Source organism: Chenopodium quinoa, unplaced genomic scaffold (genome assembly GCF_001683475.1).
Source record: "Chenopodium quinoa cultivar QQ74 unplaced genomic scaffold, ASM168347v1, whole genome shotgun sequence".
NCBI classification, from domain to species: domain Eukaryota; kingdom Viridiplantae; phylum Streptophyta; class Magnoliopsida; order Caryophyllales; family Amaranthaceae; genus Chenopodium; species Chenopodium quinoa.
Window position 1 is genome coordinate 287708 of NW_018744620.1, and position 23292 is coordinate 310999.

General features: G+C 37.8%; 2 protein-coding genes across 2 annotated transcripts; one reads left to right on the forward strand and one right to left on the reverse strand.

Moving 5' to 3' along the window:
• Window positions 1-238: 238 nt before the first annotated feature.
• On the forward strand, window positions 239-6534 carry LOC110700126 (fatty-acid-binding protein 1-like). The gene is made up of 4 exons (XM_021877615.1): window positions 239-742; window positions 3017-3266; window positions 5419-5510; window positions 6121-6534. The coding sequence occupies exons 1-4, from the start codon at window positions 361-363 to the stop codon at window positions 6261-6263; spliced, it is 867 nt and encodes a 288-aa protein (XP_021733307.1). The 5' UTR covers window positions 239-360; the 3' UTR covers window positions 6264-6534.
• A 4412-nt stretch (window positions 6535-10946) lies between these two features.
• Window positions 10947-22608, reverse strand: LOC110700127 (ribosome-recycling factor, chloroplastic). The gene is made up of 11 exons (XM_021877616.1): window positions 22379-22608; window positions 21960-22110; window positions 21777-21846; window positions 21550-21645; window positions 21226-21323; window positions 20177-20288; window positions 18854-18895; window positions 12783-12839; window positions 12644-12694; window positions 11760-11816; window positions 10947-11369 (listed from the first exon to the last, which is right to left on the reverse strand). Exons 1-11 carry the CDS (start codon window positions 22458-22460, stop codon window positions 11352-11354), a joined length of 834 nt encoding a protein of 277 aa, XP_021733308.1. The 5' UTR covers window positions 22461-22608; the 3' UTR covers window positions 10947-11351.
• Between the last annotated feature and the right edge of the window lie 684 nt (window positions 22609-23292).

Genomic DNA, 23292 nt, shown 5'->3' on the forward strand with positions numbered 1-23292 from the left:
TGTGGTGGTAAGGGATGCAGCACTTTCTTGCTGCCTTGGTGGGTGATAGTATAGGTATTAGTTAGACCATCATGGGTTGATTTTCTATCACTTTGCCATGGTCTTCCTAATAAAACGTGACATGCATCCATAGGAATGACATCACACAAAATCTCATCAACATAAGAACCAATCTGAAATTTTACTAAGCAGTTCCAACCGTTACTTATCCACCCCGTTTTTAATGTTATGCATTACCTAAGTGCATAACTTTCCTCCATTTCTACTTCTTCGCATAGCATATGTCACAAACTCACAAAGACACACAATTCAATTGACAAAGCAAGGAAGTACAACTCCTAACATTTACACCCAACAACTATGGGATCATTGCGCTTCCCCTTCTCATCGTTCCCTCCGCCATTCAATCCCAAACCCTCCGCCACTTCCCTCCGCCTTCTCGCTGCCGCCGGCGCCTCCATTGCCGGCGCTTGCGCCGGCATTGCAATCACCCAAAATTCTGACAAACACCCAATTCTTCAAAATACACTTGATTTCTTACTCATCCATCTTCCCTTCACCCCAAATGCTCCTTTCTGGGGTTGTCTTTCTCTCTCCTCTGACGTCACCCCTCCTGATGTCACTGAACCAAAAACCGGGGTTTCGTTTCCTTCCATTGTTAAGGGTTCACAGACATTGCTGGGTATTGGATTAAGGAGAAAGAGTTTGTTTGGGCTTAAGAACATTGATGTTTATGCTTTTGGTATACTTCTTTAAACTGTTTTCTTTGATTTTACTGCTTAATTTTATGATTTTTGTGTGATTATGTTGATGGGTTTTGCGTAATTAGGTTCATTTGCCATTAGATTTTAACTGTTTATGATTTTTGGAACCCCATTATTAAATTTTAATGTATGATTGATTCTTGATTGTTTAATATAGTGTGTTAACTGTGTTTTCTTACTAACCATGATTAAGGTCTTAGGAATAGTTTGTCTAAGTTGGGAACATTTAATATTTATTGAGAGTGCAATAAAAAAAGATGTCTTTCTTTCCTTGGAAAAAGTTTTAGAATTGGGTGCAACAAAAGAAGATGCCTTTCTTTCCTGGAAAAAGTTCTGGAATTTTAAGGTAGTTTGCTGAATTATATGTTGAGGTATTGAGCATAGCAAAAACTTAGTCATTCGAGAAATTAACAAGAAAATAATGTAAGAAAGCAATAAAGGATGCTCAATATTTAACATGAGGAAAAACCTTCAGTAAAAATCCCACAAATGTTGAGCTGCCAAAATATTCACTATATGAAAATTATTATAATACAAAAATCCCAAATTTATAAGGCGAGTAAAATACATTTCTCACAATGATTGTATATTAACTCACAAAGGAACTCTCATTGAATTGTTTATGGAGAAAGAGAACACTTTTGTGTAACTCAAGTAGTTGGATACTTGGATGCCCCATAAAATTTCCCAACATCTTATATAGGATGAGAAGGAACGTATGCCAAGAAAAGTGGAGAAGCCTCTTGCACCTAAACATATCCTCATACAAATGTAGTAACATACTAACATATTTTGGGCTGAATAACAGTAAGTGCCAATAGTAATCCCAGATTTGTAGGTTTATATGACGAAGGTTCATTTAAGAGCATTCCAATGCTCCTTTCCATTGTTGAGCTACCAAAGAAGGGCGCTTAATTTAAATGTGAGTGTGATTAATCTACAACATTAATCTCAACTCATCATTCGTCAAGGAGTTTGAGATATTTGATTTTGTACAGCAAAGATGCATCTTTTCCATAGATTAGTGTTTAATCACTCAATAAGCTGGTGCAATTGATAGCTTATGTATGACATAGTCTGTTCTAGACTAAACTTGCATTTGCTATAAGCATGGTGAGCTGGTATATGTACAATAATCCTAGAATAGAGCACTATAATGCTACTCCTTCAATTTCAAATTAGTTGCTCCATTTGACTTTTTAAATTCAAAGAATATGAATTTTGACTGCAATTATGCACTACGATATAAGAAATTACACAATGTATTATCATATGGGAAATTATTAGATTTGTCTTAACGTGTACTTTCAATATATTAACTTTTTATAATTTTTATATTCATTTATGGTCAAATTCGAATCTTGGATGTTGTGGAAAGTGAATGGAGACTAATTTGAGATAGAGGAAGTATTAAATAGAACCTTTTGTCCTTTAAAAGAAACTACAAATCTGGGGCTAGACTTTGACAGACCTTATTAACTTCTAATTATGTTGGCTTCGATGATTTTGGCTATGGAGGCTATCTTGACTGTTGAAGATCACTCTACAATTATATCTTCATTTCGTGTTCTGTTGGAAGGCATCTTGCTACCTTAGGTTGCATTATCTACAACTAGAGCAGATTATGAAGGTACAAAAGAGGTACATGGTTCCAGGGTCTTGTTATGGATCTTGGTGTTCCATTAAGGCCTTACCATTGTGTTCTTCAACAGCCAAAGTGCTATCTGACCAAGAATGATGCCTACTCCAAGACAAAGTTCTATTAAATACTCTATGCTGCAACATTACTTTTACTTTAAAATCCTAATGAATTAGAGAAAGTCTTTGTTTATATCCGAGATTGATCAATCTCACAAACATGAACAGTGTACAATTTTACGATTCATGTGTGTGAGATTGATCAATCCCAGATATAAACATAGACCTCCTCTACTGAAATATTAGTAATGATCTTTAAAATTTCGATACAATAATCTTACAAGCCCCTAACCCTTGTGCATGACTGTTAAAAGACATTGGAATAGTGGCAATAGCCTTATTGTATTCCATAGCTTTATCATGTGATGTAAACATACATGTATGTCAAACTGACTTCTTCCTGAATTTTTTAAAAAAGATGGTCAAATCAGTACAGCTGCACAGGTAATCAAGAGTGGAAGTAATCAGTGAAGTTGGCTACATGATATTTTAATTTTATTTTAATTTTTAATTTTTTTATTATTTTTTTTTTATTTATTTTTGGTTATGGACAGGTGTATATGCTGATGAAGATGATGTGCAGCATAATCTGAAGGATAAGTACGGGGAATATTCTGCTTCTGATCTGAAAGACAATAAGGGTTTCAGTGAGGATCTGCTGGAAAGTGATGTAAATTTGACTGTGAGACTACAAATAGTCTATTCTAGATTGAGCATTCGATCTGTGCGGAGTGCTTTTGAAGAGTCGGTAGGAAGTAGACTTCAAAAGTTTGGGGTGGATGATAACAAAGAACTGCTTCACAGGTAACTCAATTAGTCAATTTCAAAATCTAGTACGTGTTTGGTATGCTTATGAAGCTTCTGGAGTTCAGAGGCTCCAGAGCACTCTTTCCATCTTCTAATCACACCTTAGCTCTGCCAGCTTTAATCCATGTCAATATTTATGCTTACTTTTACCTGATGTTTAGGCATAAACTTCTGTTTGTGACTATGAAGTCAAACAATACTGTTAACTCTGTACCTTATAACATTATTTTTTGTGACTATTTGCCTTATTCCACCAATCAATTTTTACTATGTATAGCAATTTGTTTGAAGTCATACTCTCTTATAGTTTCACCGTTTTCAATTGCTCTTTATATTTGGCCTAATCACTCAACTTTATTCTCCATTCTCCTTTTTTTCTTTCTGCCCCCTGTCCTGTCTTCATAAAAGATCACTGCTTCATATTCCATTTTTCTTTAGTATGATAAACAACCATTTTGATGCTGCACAAAATTGTGGCAGCATTCTGACAAGTCAATGGCTGAGTAGCTGTAGCATTATGGAAAGCTCCTAGGTGTTCAGAATTATAAGTCAAAATTGAGGACAATTCTAAAGAGTATAATGAGACATTTTGGTATATCTTTGTCAAAATTTTCAGATTTAACTATGGAAAACCTTTTACTTTGTATTTAACCTTGTAATGTATATAATTCTAACTCTTAACAACCTGAACAAGACTTTCCAAAAAAATTTAGAGGCTTTTATAAATGTAAACAATAAAGGACATTTTCTGATTGAATTTTATGTGTGATATCAAATTCATTACTTCTGCTTTCCTCCTCCCACGCTAGGCCTCAATCTCACATTGTTTCACTGCCATCCTACTTCATCAGTGCACAGCACCACTATCTCATAGGCCATGGTGCCATCTAGCATTGGTACATTACGACTCTGCCCTTCTGTACCTTACTACAAATTGTTGTGCAAGGAAAGTTGGGTGCACCATCATCCTGTGATCCATGCCTCCGTGGTGCAATCTGGTGCTGGCCCATTACAGCTCCTTGCGCATCAATTCATCTAACCCTAAGTTGTTGCACAAGGAAATTTGGGCGGATGACTGGATGAGAACATCTTAACTTTAGCTGCAAGACTTGGTAGTTACTTATTCTATGCCATACATAAATCTTGCTTACTTTCTGTGCTTTGTACCTCCTCCGTTTCTTTATTGGCACCTTCTTGGCGTTCTATTTAAGAAAGGGATTAAAGAAGGAAAATGGATGGATTAATCTAAAAAATTCAAACCATAACAACTTAACACTTTCTTTTTAAAATCAATGTTAAGATTATTTAATTTAGTCTAATACTCTAATGTCTTTCTTAAACCGCTGTGCCAAAATGGTGTGTTGCAACTATAAAGAAACGGAGTAAGTACTTCATATATAACTACATAAGTCAACTTTCTTGGAGGACAATTAATTCAAAGTGCAATTTATTTAAGAGTGTTAAAGTAGAAATAATTGTTCAGTTTTCAAAGGAGATTATCCCTGTGCAATCAATACTGTAGACCTTTTGAAATCCATTGAGCAGTAGGGTAATTTATATATGCTATGGATAAAGCATTTGTCAACCAGAAAGTTTTAACTTTTGACCATCATGAAAGCAGAGACGCAGAGTAATAAGTGGCTTTGATGGTAGGGCATTTGTGTTTATTATGCCTCACAGAGTCATGGTCCAACTGATAGGGTTCTGAGTACTTAATCGCCCTTGTAGATTATTATGTTTATATTGGAGCACATAGTTGGTAGATTTGGAAGAAGTTTACAAAAAAAAATTTAGTAACTCAATGGCCAAGAATATTATACTACCTCCGTTTTTTTTTTTTTTTGACACATATTCCTTTTTGGGATTTTTTTTTTTTTTAGTTGACGCATATTCTTTTTTTGGAAGTTTATATTAAGTTGACCCCACTACAAACTTGATTAAATAAAATTAAGCACATGGTCTATCTACTTGCTTTAACATTCTCTCTCCTCTCCTTAAAGTGTGTCTGAATTGAATGTGTCATCTAAAAAGAAACGGAGGAAGTAAATTATAAACAAGGACCAAAATCATAATGAAGTTGAGACTTTCTATAATGTAAGGAATGCATTATCAATTGAGCATGATTAAGCTAACATATGGTTCATTGCAGATTTACTTCTCAGTTTAAAGATGAAATGAAAATACCAAAGGGTTCTGTTATAGAATTGTCCAGGGAGCATGGTCATGTACTTCGCACAAAAAGTAAGCTCTCTCTCTCTATACTTGAGGAATGGTTGGGGTACAGCATCAGCTGATTTCAGTCTTGTGGTATTGTCATTCATTAGTATAAATATTGTGCGTTGCAAGTTTATTTAAGAAGCCATTACTCCTATATGGAACTGAATATGAGAGGGGCTATATATATTTTTATGAAAGAGAATGGGCCTTTTATATTATCTCATCTATCCAATTACTCTACTATTTTTGTTTTTTTTTTTGAAGAAAATTACTCTACTACTTAAAATAAGCATGTTGTGCAATGTTTAAATACCGCTCTCTCTGTTTCTTTTTATTTGTTACGTTTTGACGTGTGGTCAACTTTTAAAAACTTTGACTACAAAATTTATAAAGATCAAAATCATATCAAGTGGAATATTGTTAGATTTGTCTTGAAATTAAATTTTAATATATCTATTTTTTACATATCCTATTAAACATGTTCGTGGTCAAAGATGTGCATTGGAGACCGTAAAAGTCAAAATGTAACAAATAAAAAAAAACCGAGTAGTTACACTGATATTGCATAAAAGTATGCTTGCTGAGTTAGATATTTAGTTTGTACTTGCATAAATATATGTTTGAACTTTTGCAGTTAACGGAGATGAGGTGGGGAGCATTGAGAGCAAACTTCTTTGTCAATCAGTACTGGATTTATACCTTGGTGAAGATCCATTTGATCGACAAGCAAAAGAACATGTAATGCACAAGTTGGCGAGTGTCTTTGAGAAGAACTAACCCAGTGGGATAGAGTGTGATACCAAATTTGGTTGCAAATTGCGAGTATTTATCTAGATGTCCCTCTATTAGAAGCACCCTGGTAAGCTGTGGCACCTGAGGTGTCAACACTACCCAAATCTCCCACTACCTATATTTGTATCATAGTGTAGATTTTACCAATAACATTTGTACATTTGGGTAAAATAAATGCAATTTGAATGTCAAGTGCATACTTCATCTTTTCTTCTCTTTTTAATCTGGAAATGAACATAGCCTAGATTTGAGTGAAGGAATACAGACTGAAAAATGGGAGAAAGGCGTTGATGGTTAGTGTTTCACTATGCAGTTCATCGCTTAATTACCTTGTCTATAACAATGATTTAATAATAAAATTTGCAAGGCACAAGTTTAAGATGGAATTGTATCATCAAACTTATTGTTGCCCTCTAATTGTTCTACAAGTTGATCTATTTGATTTCCATATGGCAGATATCAATAGGGTAAAACTGACATTGTCATGATTATTTTAGGGGGTATTGTTGTGAATTCGACTGAGTTAGGACAAGTTGCCACATATGCTTGTTAAGTAAATGGATGTGAACATATGTTACTTGGGAGTGTAAAGCAACAATGGAGAACGTTAATGGAGAAAATTCAATGGAGAAAATCAAGCTCAATGGAAGACATGGTCACCCCTACGGTTGCCCTACCCTTTGAGTCGTGCCCTCAATTTAACTCATTTTTCATAGGGTAATCGTTTAAGCCGTCGAAGATGGTAGTGTTGTCAATGGAGGATGGAGACGAAGAGCATGATGTCGGTGGAAGGTGGACACGAAGAGGTTGGTGTCGGTAGAAGGTGGGTGGAGATCGAGCAAGGAAGGAGGAGGAAGCTTACATATACAAGTCAAGTAACGCTAGCCTTCATTTTACGAGGAAGTGCAATTGAAGGGTTGTGAGCCACACAACCCTTGCCTAACAACTATTAATATAATAATAATAATAATAATAATAATAATAATAATAAAAAGAAAGATAGGAAGAGTGAAAAAAAAGTGGTGTGAACCCCACTCTTTCTTGTCAGATATGATTTCATGTGCAAAAAGGAGAAAAATTACGGAGACCACTACCATTGAGAGTGTATTTGTACCACTTAAAGTCTAACTGTATTATTTAACAGCCCAATAAAACGTCTTGCAAGCGAAATGACATTATCACCCGTACCGTTAGCCGTTTGGAATGCCTTTCATTTTACTTTAGTTCTATGTAACTCAGCATTTGAGTATGATACATCATGAGCTGGCATTCTGGCAATACATCTTGTTCCTCAATATTACAACACCACCATTAGATACACGTATTTCATCAATCAAATAGATCACTGGGGCGCCCTCCTTTTAACTAGGCAAGTAGTAAAGAGAAACTTCCAGACGTTTTTCCAAACTAAGCCAATTTTGCTAAATATTAACCAAAATGGTTGCGTGGCAAAAGTATTTACGAAACTAAGCTTCTAGGCTAAAACGTTGTCTCGGACAGCGTTTTATGCCTGGTTTTTTGTAAAAAAAAAAATAAAATTAAACTTAAACACGCTGTCTGAGAAAGCGTTTTTAGTTGTTGACTTTTTTGTTGAAATTTTCTTAAATTCTGAGTTTTTAATAATAATTAGGAAAAAAATATACCTAAAACGCTGTCTAAGGCAGCGTTTCTATGGTTTTTGTTTTCGTGCGTCGCAGGCTGTAGTTCATTCTCATCACACTCACTCTCACTCTATCTCGCTGCCGCCACCACAGTTAACCATCGGGCTGCCGCCACCACTGAGTTGCTGCTGCCCCTCTCCACTCAATTTCGTGGTAAACCCTAAATTCAAAATAGTGTAATGTTGATAATTGTTGAATTGTTCAAATTGTTCAAATTGCTGCTTTGTTCAAACTAGTTGCCATAGGTGGGTGGTCCCCAGACTCAAAATAGTGTAACATTTGTCAGTCTTTTTTGCCCCCATACGGTTTCATTTTGCTAACAAACAAAACAACTTTGTTGCCATAGGTGGGTGGTCCCCTGACTCAAAATAGTGTAACATTTGTCAGTTTTTTTTGCCCCCATACGGTTTCATTTTGCTAACAAACAAAACAACTTTGTTGCCATAAGTGGGTGGTCCCCAGACTCACACAGGCGCATGCGGCGACGGGTCTTCCGTACTACCGAGACGCCCTTGATCGACTCGCTGAGCAACAGGTGGAAACTTTTTAGATATTTGTAAACAATTATGTGTTGTGTATACCGTATGTGGACTAACTTAATTATAATATTTATTTTGATGTGTTATTGCAGATCACCTGGGATCCGTATGAACCGGTGTTGGTAGATGCCATGCCTACACATCTACTGGATCATCAGGCAGAGTGGCGTGCCAGAGTCCCCCTGATTTGTTTCGAGGTCGTGGAGAGTCACCTACCCCACCGCGTCATGCGACAGTTCCAACTATGCCAGCCTGTTCCCCAGCAATGTGACACTAGTGTACGCCTTCACGGCATTGACCGTCGGGGAAAGGGGGAGACGAACTGGGCATTGGAGCATTGGCGTTTCCTTGATCTATGTCAGCAACGGCTGGAGTTTGTCGTTGGCGGTGACCCGATGCAGGGCGATATGGATCCTTACGATCCGTACATGGTGTGGTACAGGCGTATTACACGTCGTTTCATCAACCCTAGCTACACACCACCGTCCCCATTACCAGCCAGCTCATGACGTCATTCGCGGATATGTGAGTTGCTTTTATTGTACTTATCGTCCTCATTTTTTATTTTTTTATATATCATGTAACTGACTGACCAATGATTACTACAGGCGGCGGATATGGTGTCGATGTTTGATGCACTGTCACTCGCCCTTGCAGACGAACCCACCTGAGCCCAGGTCGAGCAGATGCGATTTATGTCCGTGACTTCCTTACAGAGACATGGTCACGGTTATCTCATCCACCAGCGAGACGGTCAAGACAGTGGATCCTCCTTCCAAGCACAGTTCGACCCCGGCCAGAGTAGCGGTGGAGGTGATCCTACGACACTCACAGACGCAGAGGATTACATCATCCACAGTTCTGCGCCCACCCCACCCAGGAGGGCCCATCGTCCAGCCAACAGACTCCCCCACCGCGCCGAGACCCATTCACCACCATTACTCATTACACGCGGCGTAATGTCAGACGGAGGGCCGATAGACAGGATTGCGAACCGTTAACCCCAATAAATGAGTCGGGATAGTATTAGCTGATTTATTTGTTGTACTCGGCTTTTCTAGAATATAACACTTATATTATTAATATACAAAATGTTTTTTGAATGAATCTGTGTGTTGTCTGAAGTTTACTTTCCTTATTTGTCCAAATCGGACTTATGTCCGTCAGAATAGATCCTTCTAGGCTGATATATATCAAACACAAGACATTTGGGCTCCATAATGAGAAACGGGGTAGAAGCGATGACCCGTGGTGGTTAATGTGGTGGTTCATGGTGGTTATAGTGATGTTGGTGGCTGTTGGTGGTGGTGGTAAGGTTGGGGCTGGTGGTGGAGCTGGTTGTAGTGTTGTTGGGGGTGGTTGGAGTGTTTTGAAGTGCATAAGGGTGGTTGAAAGTGGTGGGAGGTGGTGGTCGACGGTAGGGGTTGGTGGTGGGGGTGGTGGTTGAGGGTGGTGGCTTATTGAAGGCTGGGGGTGGTGTGTTGGAGGCAGAAATGGGGCAGATTAAACAGAAGAAAGGTTGTTGGCTGCTGGTGTTGCAGTCCAGCAGAAAATCGCTGTCTCAGACAGCGGTTTATGTACAAAAAAAAATTGTACATAAAACGCTGTCTCATACAGCGGTTTATGTACAGCTAAAGATTTGCACATAAGACGCTGCCTCAGATAGCGTTTTATGTGCAACAAATATTTTGTACATAAAACACTGTCCCAGACAGCGTCTTATGTGCATTTGATTTTTCACACAAAATAAACAGAAAATAAGAATTTTTAAAATTAAAAAAAAAAAAAAAAAAAAGTCAAACGAGACAGCGTTTTACAAATTGATTTTTTTTTTTTTTTTTTTAAATCCAAGGGATAAAACGTTGTCCGAGACAGCGTTTTACCCTAGAAGCTTAGTTTGGTAAATACTTTTGCCACGCAACCATTTTGCAAAATAGTTTTTGTTTTAGGCTTATTTTGGGGAAACGTCCGAAACTTCCATTGTTTAAGATATTATTCGGAAAATATAGCATTCAAGGCGTTCAATAGCAAGGTACTCATGCGTACATGAATGGATGACAAAGTTCCCATATAATCCTCTCCACCTTGCCCTGTTGTGCTGCTATTTCACTTTACCCTCTATATCTGTAACATCTATATTTGCTATCTAAGACTTTTAAACATCAATATTTTCAGCATAACGAGATTTGAACTTTCAGACAACGCAGAGAGGGAGACTTGACCATCTTCCATAAAAGCACCGTCAACAAGTGCACGTTGCGTAACATGGCACCTAGCACTAGCAGGTTTCAAAACTTGGGCTGAGATAGCACTAGAAATTTTGGGATCCCCACTGTTACATTCTAATACTGACTGACCAAAAAAACTAAATTTTCATATTGACTAAAGCCTTGTCCTTAAGTCGCCGTAAGTAGTTACAAATTATATAAAAATCAACTTTTGACCTGACCGAAATAAGTGCCAAGTGATGAGCAATCTACCAATATTGTTAATTTGCTATACCAGCATTTCCAGGCAACTGAACTATACAGTATACGGCAGCCATTACACAAAAAGAGCCACATCTACAAGCTTTATCATGTATGTATTGCATTAAAAGTGGTTATCATCTTCCACTGAATCTTCCAACAAAAAAAAATCCTCCGCTGGATCTATTAAAAGTGGTTATCATCTTACACGATAATCAAAGTTACTTCATGCTTAGTCCACTTCTATCAAGGTTTGATAAATCAAAACCTATTTTTCGAGAAATTTAAGTGTTATTCACAAGAGAAACCGCAAAGGAAAGCTCTGGCATCATGTTTTACCATTAACGACGTTGGAGCCACAGTTTCAACGTTTGCAAATCTACATCTATTTCAGCTCTTGGTCACTTAGACTTTCATCAACTCCTGAAAAGGAAAAATGAATCAAAATTATCATATGAAAGGACAATACGTAGTATTACAGAAATAGCTATTGTTTAAATCTCATGTATATGTAACCAATGAAATTGGGAAGCTAATTCAAACTCAAGAACATGAGGACTGAAATCGACAATCTCAGTTAATCAAGAACAGCTTAAATCACATTTAAAAGGTTAATTTCCTCATAATTCCACCAAACAAAAGCTAGTCCACTTAAGATGGTAGTTTTCAACCAAAAAAAGAGTAAAAAAACTCCTGTGTGGTTAGGGTCACTACTCACAACAGAGCATCACATGCATATGAAAAAGAGTAAAAATTAATCAGACCTGTTTCTGACTGCAATAAATCACAATCAAGAAAGATTTAACTCAGTACCTGTTCTTTCTGCTTGTAGATAGATTCAACCTTCTTCATGTACTCATCAGTCAGCTTCTGTAATAAAACAATATATATCCAGTGGCTAAGTCCTCTCCAAAAATATCAAAAAAGGGTATTATAAACTTTATAAAGGTAGCATATTTTTTGAACTGCCCATAACTTGTCCACTTTTTGGGAAAAAAAGAAACTAACTAATTGAGTATTCTGTTTTTTAAACAGCCTAGAGTCTGATTTTATTTGAGTAACATTGAGTCTTGTTTTGCCACAATATACTGCGGCGCTTGGCAGGTATTGAATATTTGCACATATATCGTCACTCGTTAGCTCCATTTCATCCAATGCATCAAAGCTGTAAGACGGGATATAGCCAAGCCCAAAACTTTCACAATGCATTTACATTTACATGTATATACTTTATTTATTTATTTATTATTATTTTTTTTGACGGGGTTTACATGTATATACTCTATATATATATCATATATGTACATGACAGAGAAGAAATCCTACCACCTCATAGAGATATTTTCTTTCTTGGGTTGACCATTTATTCAGAACTTCATATATCTTCATATCTAAAATATAGCAACCAACTACAAACCAAACCTCATCTCCCCAGACAGATCAGCTACATGACTACATTATCCATTGGCTTTCTAAAGGGTGTTGAATTAAGGTCATAATTGCCTCAGCATCTGAAAGGTCGTCTTAAAGTTCTTATCCATATAAAAAACCTGTCAGCTTCTTGCCCCTAAGTCACATGAATGACGTATTGACGTGTAAGATCAATCAGACAACCTTCCGCCCCCACACCCCCAAACACATCGCAAACACCACATAGTTAAATGCATCAATTGTAAAGGTGTGAAGCCTGGTATTACCTGTAGATCAGCAGATAGGTCTTTCACGTTGTCCTCAGAAAGTTTTTTCTCCTGTAAAGACAAAGACAGCGACAAAGAAATTTCAGAGAACATTCACATAAAGTTAACATTACAGAATTACTGATTAAAAGATCAACACCTTCTCAAGTTTTTCATAAGCCTTCAGAGCATCTCTTCTTATGTTCCTAACTGCAACCTGTGAGAACAAAATTTGCAAGAGAACAAGCACTTGTGAGTTTGCAGAAAAATAATCAAACTACAACATTTCCCAGAGTGCTGCATAAAAAAGTGATATACCAAGCTGCAGATCTCAAGATGTAGAGTTATTTCCTACAATGTTGGATTGAGCTCTGATTTTAAATTATGCTATGCTAATAGGAAGGTCAGCTGAAATTTGGCTGTTTTTCTCACTTATGGGATTAACGCTTTGAATGATTGATTGATGTAGGAAAGTTCACAAGCATGACCAACTCATTTTCCTTAGAACAGCAGCAACAATGAACATAAATTCTATGCTTAGACGCCATAAGGGATTTATGCACATCAACTAGTAAGCAAGAATTCAAGATGTATAATTTGTAAAGCCAATTTAAAGGCACCGTCCTCGGTGAAACAAGGACAATAAAGGGAGGGGGGGAAGGGCAAAAGTGAGCCAAAGGCCCTAGTCATCCCTAGGGGAGCTAGGGCCTTCCTCACTTGGACGCCACACGTAGGCGACGTCCGAGGGAGGGCCATGGGGCTCCCAAACCACCGGTGGGAACCCGCGGTTCCGGTAAAGGTCTTGTTGCCAATCCGGAAGAGGGTCAAAGGGAGGGGGCATGACTAGTGGCTCCGAGGTGTACATGGGGTAATTAGGATCCCCACGAAAATCACAATCGCCCCGGGCCGGAAGTCATATGGGGGAAAGTCACGGCAAGAGCCACCTGATGGCCTTTGCCAAAAAATGTAGGTCGGTTTGCATGGAGTCTCATCACGACGCGGTTCCTCCCAACTAGGAACCGGGCCATGTTGAGACGGTCAATAGGGATAGTCCACAAGGGGCGCAAAGTGCCCTTGATTTACATGTTGCCATTGTAAATCCCATGACCATTGGCGGACTTCGCCAACCGACCAACTTGCAAGCTCAAATTTTGAAAAGCATTTTCAAAATCAAGGGTAGAGGAAGAAACCATACCTCCTCCACTAGAGGAGGGATCGGGCATGTGATGAAAGCACTCCTCTGGAGTTTGTTGTTGTTGTTGTCGTCAAGGAGGGGGTGGGACTCGCTCCTTATGGGAAAAGTATAAATCATCGATATTGGCGCGAGGAATCTTTCAAGGGTTAACATGCCAGCGGGTTAAAGATGAACGGATGGGAATCTAACACCAAGATATCTTTCGAACCATCCAAATCCACCCATCTAGGCTACCCCGAAGAATCACCTCTCTAAACATCCTAGCTTGCTTAAGAGCATACAAGTTCAAGAAAAGGAGGTCATCAACTGAGCTTGGCCAACTCTTCTCCAAAACCGAGTTTATATGCTATCCATGTAATCATACCCCCGCACTGAATGTCGCCGTTCAAAAAACTTCCCAATTTGGTCTCACGGAAACGGTCGGTGAGAATGGCCCCAAAGTTGACTTTTTTATCATAATAGATGAACCCATCGGTAGCTAACCATAGCAAAGTCAATTCCTCTTAGTTCATCTTCCCAAGCTCTTTGACGAGAGAACAAAGTATACACCATCATCCGATGGAAGTAGCGAACGGCCGGATGGATAATTTCTGAAGCCTTAGCGGACCGGAACAAAACCTTATGTTCCCTTGTGTGATCCTCTCCCTCTACTCCTACTCAACATGATCATTCCAATTACGATCATTCACCCTAGACCTGGCAATCCTGACCCAAATCCGATGACCCGACCCGAATGACCCGACCCATGACCGAAATTGACCCAAAAATATTGACCCGAAAATGACCCGAAACCCGAAATTGACCTGACCCAACCCATACCCGTCCCGAAAATGGAGTTGACCCGATCCTGACCCGATGCCCGAACTGATCCGAATAGACCCGGCCCGAAATTGACCCGAAGTGTTTGATCCGAATAGACCCGATACCCGAAATGTCCCAAACTAAAATTACATTATAACTTAACTAAAAATGTTTTGTACCAAAAGTAACTCAAATTGTTCATCTTCAACCGTAGCTAAGCTCATAAACTGAATTGATAGTTTTTATTATAACAATAACAAAATATATACTCCATATAAAATTATTCATTTAAGCTTGATTCACAAATGAAACAACCCGAACATGACCTGACCAGATTTTGACCTAACCCAAATATGACCCGAAATTGACCCGACCCGAACATACCTGACCCGAAATTCATCCGACCCGAACTTGACCCAATACCTGACCCGAAGTTAACCCGAGACCCGAATCAACCCGACCCGACCCATACCTGACCCAAATGTTAGCTGACCCGAAAGTGACCCGACCCAAACCCGACCCGAATGACCAATTTCACCTTATGAACTGAGCTCTTCGGATCCCACACAAATATTGTGTTCAACTCCATCAAAGTTAACTTCTTTTGCGTGTTGAAGATACGAAAATGGAGCTCAAGCTCCTTTATACCAATCCTCCCGATTGAGTGACCGCTTCCCTTAGGTATTTCCGTGCGGTTTTTGCCTTATTTTTGGCTTCTTTGGGGGATGAGAAAAGGGTATAAATACCCTTAATGATGTAATTAGACCTTTTATCCAGAATTTTAGCCCTAATTAGAAAGTTTAGCTTAGTATTCTAAAGAGAGAAAGTAGTGTAATCATTAAATTCTCCATTGTTGCACTTGGTTCTTGTAATAGACTACTACTATTGCAAGCAATTATACGATTACTAGAAGGAAGCTTGAGTGTTTGATTTCATTGATTAAAGGAAGAAGGATAGCAATGGCTTGAGGCCATTAATCTCACAATGTAGCTTGAGGCCATTAATCTCACAATGTAGCTTGAGGCTACAACTCTCAATTACAATTCACTCAATTTCTGGATCACTACCACAAAGTTCTACTACAATACTTATAGAATTAAGCTTAAATGATACATGTGAGAATTAGCTAAAATGGCAAAACCATATTTAGACATAATAGGAGCTTGTTGCTTGTTTTCCTTAGTTGCTTCTTAATTAGTTTTGTCTTCTTGTTCTTTGTTGTTGTTGCTGACTTCTTGGCCTTGGTCTTTGTTGCTGACTTTCTGACCAATGACTCTTGGCTTTCTTCCTTTGAACCTCCGGGTATAAACTTGTATGGGTATGGGTCGGGTTATAGGGTGATCCATCACAGTTCTCCTTCAAGTAATGAAGTCAAGCTTTTGATTAGTAATCTCTTTCTTCCCTATCCTTTCAACTCCACACAACCGAGAGGATTGGTGTAAAGGAGCTTGAGCTCAATTTTCGGATCTTCAACAAGCAGAGGAAGTTAACCTTGACGAAGTTAAATGTTCGGGTGGGATCCGTAGAGCCCGGTTCATAGGGTGAATGATCGTAATTGGGATGGTTATGTTGAGTAGAAGTGGTAGGAGAGGATCACACAAGGGAACACGAGGTTTCATTCCCGGTCCGCTAAGGCGTCGGAGATTATCCATCCGGCCCTTCGCTATTTTATTCTCTTGTTAAGAGCTTGGGAAGGTGAACCAAGAGGAATTGACTTTGCTGTGGTTAGCTACCGATGGGTTCATCTATTATGATCATAAACTCAACTTTGGGGCCATTCTCGTCGACTGCTTCCATGAGACCAAATTGGGAAGTTCAAATATCAGCGACATTCAGTGCGATGGTATGATTACTTGGATAGCATATAAGCTCAGTTTTGGAGAAGAGTTGGCCAAGCTCTATGATGCACCTCCCTTTCTTGAACTTGCATGCTCTTAAGCAAACTAGAATGTTCAAATAGGTGATTCTTCGAGGTAGCCTAGATGGGCGGGTTTGGGTGGTTTGAGAGATATCTTGGTGTGAGATCCCAAATCCTTTCATCTCTAACCCGCCGGGAAATGTTAACCCTTGGAAGATTCCTCGCGCAAATATCAATGATTTGCACTTATCCCATAGGGAGTGAGTCAACAATAACAACATCAACATCAATAACAAACTCAAGAGGAGTACTTTCATCACATGCCCGATCCCTCCTCTAGTAAAGGAGGAATAGTTTCTTCCTCTGCCCTTGATTTTGAAAATGTTTTTCAAAATTTGAGCTTGCAAGTTGGTCGATTGGCAGAGTCCGTCGACGGTCACAGGATTTACAATGCCAACATGTACGATTGGCATATAAACAAGGTTCAAAAATGCGGTTGTATCATTACGTATCGGGCGAGTTGTAGCGGTTTTCAATTTTACCGAACCGAGAATTAGCGATTTGTAGCGGTTTTCAATTTTACCGAACCGAGATTTAGCGATTTGATGCGGGTTATTATAATACACCGCATTTTTGGACCGAATTGACCAGTACACCGAAATATTTATGAATCATCCGAGAAATCGCATAAATTTGCGATTGTTTCTTCGGAGAGAAAAGGAAAGAGAAAGAGGAGAGGGAAAAGCAAGAAGAGGAGAGAGAGAGAGGGGTGCTCTGATATTTGAGTGGGGTGTGAAGTGAGCTGTCACATAGGTGAAGGTTAGGAAGTGGGTATTGGACAAGTGTCATCTACCATTACTTTTTGCTTTTGACTACTCCAGTAACTTAACAAGTTGTTTTCTTTTTACTTTCTATTTATGTGTTACCCAATGCTTACCGTAGAAGACAATTCATTTTAGAGGAATTGAATTAATAATTGAAAATAATTAAAATAATTCCAATTTTAGTTATTAGAAAATGATAAAAATTTAATTTTTTAATATTTATGAGTTGTAATATTGATAAAACATACAAAATTATAAAACTAAAATTTGATCCCTATATCCGCGATAACCGCATCAATTCCGTTACCGCGACACGTTACCGTTATCGCGATCGCGACCGAAACCATGCCCGAAACCGCATTTTCGAACCATGCATATAAATCAAGGGCACTTTGCACCCCCCGTGAACTATCCCTATTGACCGCCTCAACATGGCCCGGTTCCTAGTTGGGAGGAATCGCGTCGTGATGAGACTCCGCGCGAACTGACCTACCCTTATTGGTAAGGGCATCTTCTCAAGGACTCAAGGTAGCCCTCGCCGTGACTTTCCCCATATGACTACCGGGGCGTAGGGGGTTGTATTTTCATGGGGATCCCAATTACCCCATGTACACCTCGGAGCCACTAGTCACGCCCCTTCCCTTTGACCCACTTCCAGATTGGCAACAACATCTTTACCGGAACCGTGGGTTCCCATCGGGTTACACCGGTGGTTGGGAGCCCCATGGCCCTCCCTCGGATGTCGCCTACGAGTGGCGTCCAAGTGAGGAAGGCCCTAGCTCCCCCCTCAGTTATACTTATGCATCAATGCAGAATCAATTCTACAAAATTATTAGCATCTTTTCTATTATATATATATATATATTGGGTGGGAGGGGGGCAAAAGCTTATGCAAGTAAGCTTTACACCTAATTTGCTGGAATCCCATGCTATATAATGAATATTGTCCATGAACCGTGAAACTTATGTTTCATTAAACCGTGTTTCATTAAACCATTTACCAAGTGTGTTTTTACAGTTATGGGGTGACCTTTAACAATACTTTTGTGGGAATATTTTAAAATTGTGGGAATTGCTGAATCCTCACCAACCTCTCAATCTCAATAAAACCCATGAGATGCATGCTCACATGAATGGGAGAAGCATCTAGATATTTAAGCAACAATTCCTTTCTAACTGACAATGCATCAGAATCCTACAGATGTCAAAACTATTAAATTCTTCTTTTAAAGAATAAATGCAATACAAATGACTTCTTTTGATCAACGTAAGGCCCTACATTAAACCATCAGATGCTCAATTGCTGATTAGCTGGTTTATGCAAACATGGTCAGCCCATCAGCACAAGTATGCAAGGTCTTACAAGGGAAACAAACAAAGCATTTCCCTAGAAAATGTAGTAGACCAGAGCCAAAGTTTCAGATTTAAACTACTGACTGACTGGTCATCTAATAATGAGCTGTAAGTACTATTTAACGAGCTTTGGCTTTTTAAAAAAAAGTTAATACAAAAAAGAAAGTTATAAAAAAAAAATTTACTAGATGAAAACAAACCTTTCCTTCTTCTGCGAGTTTAGAAACAACTTTCGAAAGCTCCTGCAGCAACAGAGATGCAAAGAATTTAATAGAGTGAGGAATAAACTTTTCCAAGAAACTACTATGAAATGAGCAGTGTAGATATAAAGCCAGCTTCTAAGAAGAAAATTCACTAAGTTTTTATCTACTGAAATTGATCTACATCTGGTCACTGTTTATACTGTAATGATTGGATAAAAGTTAAGGTTTTACTAAGCATAAAGCATTAACATCACAATTATTGGGGAAAAAGTTAGTTACTGAACCATTGATTGATACCAGAAAAGGACTTGAAGTGGAATGACATATATAAATTGCGATATACAATACATTCTCAGCTTTGTTCGGGAAGGCCAGATATGAATAGTGAAACATCATACCGCATTTTGTTACTTATAATATCTATTTGTATCCAAAGTCTCAAGGCACATAACCATTTGGCAAGGTCATTTTACAACGAAGTAGACAGCTTATCAGAGTAAAAATGTTACCAAACACAAAGTTTAGTCGGATGACAGAGAATCTCTCAAAAATAAATTATGCCCCCCACCCAAAAACTCAAAAATAAATTATGCCCCCCACCCAAAAAAAAAAAAAAAAAAAAAAAAAAAAAAAAAAAAAAAAAAAAAACCAAAGATTAAAAAAATGCTTGAAGATCAGAATAAGTATAAATATCCAACAGGCTAGACAATGAAATGCTTAATCAAGGTTTATGATCATATGCATATTTTGTCTTATGTTTGGCATATTTCTCAAAAACCAACTTTTGGCTTTACTCTTCACCAATTGGAATTAACGAATTATGGGTCAATATAGTCATGTGACTGAACATGACACTTAGGGCACACATCTTCACAATGGTGGGAAAGTCTAATATATATCCTGACATGAAGTACTAAAAATTCAAAAGTCAACTCAAATGGAAAAACTTATGAGTTACAATTAGATTAGATATTATACACATTGTGGAATGGGAAAGAGCTTTCATGGTCTTTTTCCGCCCTTATTTTACATCAACAATTATACTTTATACAAGTGGATATTAGTCCTTCTGTAATATGAAACTAAGAGTTTTCAGAGGTTAATATAAAAGTTACTATAGGCTTTATAGCATGCCAAAGTCCACATAGAATATAAGGATTGGACAAGAAAAGTATATCAAAGGATCATTATGCACGCAATTGCCAAATCTTGTCAGAGCAAGTCTGCACGGTTTTCTGATTTCTCTAACGACTTTGAGCCTTATATAACCAAACAAATGACTTCTCAATGGTATAAGAACATAAGATCATTGAAGATTACCTTCCTTCTATCTGTAGTTAAAGGAGGCAGGGATAGCCGGATTACTTCACCGTCATTACTAGGAGTTATACCAAGTTGAGAGCTAACTAATGCCTTCTCTATTGACTTCAAGCTGGAGAAACAAACATCAGAGTGAGATCTATTGACCATGTACATAAATTAAGTATAAGTAAGAAAACTTTTGTAGATTCAGTTTATTATACAGATCGAGCATTACATATATTGAAAAATGTAACAATGAGAAGAGTAAAAAATTGCATTGAACATCAGAATTTGATGATTCATTAATATTTTTTGAAGAGAAACTACTTTCAGGTCTTTCTTTCAATACGTACTATAAGGCTCTTGTCCTCACTAATAGACTCATTGAAAAACCACAATCTTGAAAAAAGGATATCTTTTTTATCAAAGCTAGAACGTGCAGAATAGAATCAAGACAAGTGATTTTAGGGTACATAATCAAGAAGTGAAAATATAATTTCACCATCCAAAAAATTCTCACAGGCTCAAGAACGAATATATTGTCATCAACATCATGAATTGATAACTATATACATTCTCCAAAACAATTTGAAGAAAGTTAAAACTTAAAAGTTCCTAATTTAAGTTATGTTACTATAGCTAATGCCAATTCATTTCTCTAAATCCTTTTAGAACCAAGCATAAATATAACACTCTAATAGTCTAATCCTAATCAAAGCTCTCAAAATAGCAAATCTAGTCCACGTTGGTTAATTTCACTCTTCTAAGCTTCTCTTCTTTGCCCTCTCTCTCAACTTCCTGGTGGATTATAGTGCCATGAAGTGCCCAATGGTAAGTTCAACTTTTCAAGTGATGTACAATGTATTCAACACCCTTATCATTGTTAGGACATGAGTGTGATTCCATAATGCCCAAGTTGGAATAGTATAAAGTAACAATTATTTTTTATTTATGCAGCAAGCTAACTTCCCCCTATACCCACTAGCGATGTAAAAGTCCCCTATATAATTACAATAGATAAAAGTAAACCCAAACTACCAATAGAATTTGACTTTCAGAAATCATACCTTGATTTGTCATAAGGTGTTATCAAAAGAGAACTAGCATCTGGAGTACTTATTTGAGCAATGCTTTTTAAGCTGACTGGAGTTCCGTAATACTCAACCTGTTCAGGCATATTGGTCAACTAAGGTAAAGGCAAGTTCAAATAGCAAGAAACTAAAATCAGAAATAAATTGCAAAATCACAGAGGAAACTTATATTAGGCATTGAGCCCAGTTATATAGATAAGTTATTAAGAGTAGACATTTATACCACAACAACGATTACTACAAATGAACTACAGGAATTAACAGAACATATGATATTGCAGGGAGATCAAGGAAACATACTTCAATCCGATCCAGCATTGATGGATTTGCTCGATTTGTCCTTACAGAATTGAAATTTGAGCGTATTGTATCAATAGTCTTCTCCATCCTTTGTTTCTTAAAAAGAAAACATTCACAAACAATCAATTTCCACACCTAGACAAGCATACACAATAATGCAACAAATGCAAACAGTGATTCCTAAGTCCAAGTAACATTAAAAACTCAAATTTCGGAAGCAAACTTACAGTATCCGTCTCTATCAACGACTTTTCAGCTTCGATTTCCTCCATAGTTGCACACCTAAAAGTTCCTGCTCTGAAGTAAAACCACCAGAGTACATCAAATTTTTGTAGCAATACCCTCACTAGTTTCTTAACCCAAATTTCAACAAAAATTGAAAGGATTCAACGTCGAAGCAACAAACATACTGGTTTGGCAACTGTTTCATAACAACAGCCTTCCCAGAAAACTTCTTAACACCACAATCCATTCCAACATAGTTAGCGGCAGACCGCCAAACTGAAACATTGGTTCTTGCAACTTGGTTTTGCGCGAAATTACATTCTACATTGCTAACACCTATACAAAATCATCCCATTCATTGACCAAAACACATAATTCAAATAAGGATATCTAATTCTTACATTAATAGCCAAAATTCACAAACCCATAAATTAATTTTTTCCAATTCGTATTTTCTATGGCTTCCAGAATTAGAAATGACATGAAATTCTACAGAATTAGGGTTTTTATATTCACAATCATAAATTGTACAGTATATCGTTGAATGATGAATTGAAGATGAAGTAGAAAATTGAAGGAGAGGTAATTGATGAAGAAAACGAACCTTGAAGAGAGATGTTGGAGGAGTTGCGACGCCTAAAAGAGTGGAGATAGGAAGTTGCAGAAGAAAGTGACGAAGTCGCCATTAGAGGTGAGACAGTAGAAAGAAGAAGAGTAGTGAGGTCTGAGTTTAGAGGAGAGACAACGAGCAAACGTCTACGGATAAGAGAGTGAGAAAGTGTTCAAAATTTAGACAGCTTCTACTAACATTAACGGGCGGTTGTCGGGTGAGAATGAGAATTTGGGGATTAAATAATAGGAATGGAATTGAAAATTTAGAGTAATTCCCATGTTTGGCTAGTCATGAGAATAAATTGGGAATATATAACAAATTTACTGATATAGACTTACTATTAATTTATTTTCTTTCTTGTCATTAAGAATAGATTTGTCTTTTATGGTTAAAATCAATTCCCAACCTTAATTCCTAGTTTCTGGTATTATTTTTTGGGACATAAAGTCTCATTTCCACCAAAACTCCCTTCTATCAAACTAGGGAGTTTTTGTAAATTGGGATAAAAATTCTCATTCCCATCCAAACTCCTTCCTACCAAACGCCCCCTAAGTTATTTTTACTCCCTTCGTTCTGCTCTATTAGGTTTTACAGTGTCCGACACCGCGCGGAAACAAAACCTGATAACCAAATTGCATGCATAATAATTACAACATAAATAAAAGCATGCAAATAAACATAAACATAAGAGAAGAGAGAGATGACAGAGAAAGAATGTTCACCCTTGTAGGTTAAGTTTAGACTTGAAAGCTTCAAGTTCCGCAAGTGCGAGAACCTCCAACGACTCACACCCTCGCTACAGTACCGTAACCGGTCCATACCTCGAAACTTAGTCGAGGCTGACCAAAACAACTTAGAGTTTAAGAGCAAAGGTTTTCTCTCTTTTAGAGATCCCTTAAAGTTCA

Excerpts from the sequence above, each read along its gene's own strand:
- LOC110700126 (XM_021877615.1), top strand. The coding sequence starts at position 361 with ATGGGATCATTGCGCTTCCCCTTCTCATCGTTCCCTCCGCCATTCAAT. Across the intron at positions 743-3,016 it reads CATTGATGTTTATGCTTTTG|GTGTATATGCTGATGAAGAT; the intron begins GTATACTTCTTT and ends GGTTATGGACAG. Across the intron at positions 3,267-5,418 it reads AACAAAGAACTGCTTCACAG|ATTTACTTCTCAGTTTAAAG; the intron begins GTAACTCAATTA and ends GGTTCATTGCAG.
- LOC110700127 (XM_021877616.1), bottom strand. The coding sequence starts at position 22,460 with ATGGCGACTTCGTCACTTTCTTCTGCAACTTCCTATCTCCACTCTTTT. Across the intron at positions 22,111-22,378 it reads CTCCAACATCTCTCTTCAAG|GTGTTAGCAATGTAGAATGT; the intron begins GTTCGTTTTCTT and ends GATTTTGTATAG. Across the intron at positions 21,324-21,549 it reads CAATGCTGGATCGGATTGAA|GTTGAGTATTACGGAACTCC; the intron begins GTATGTTTCCTT and ends ATGCCTGAACAG.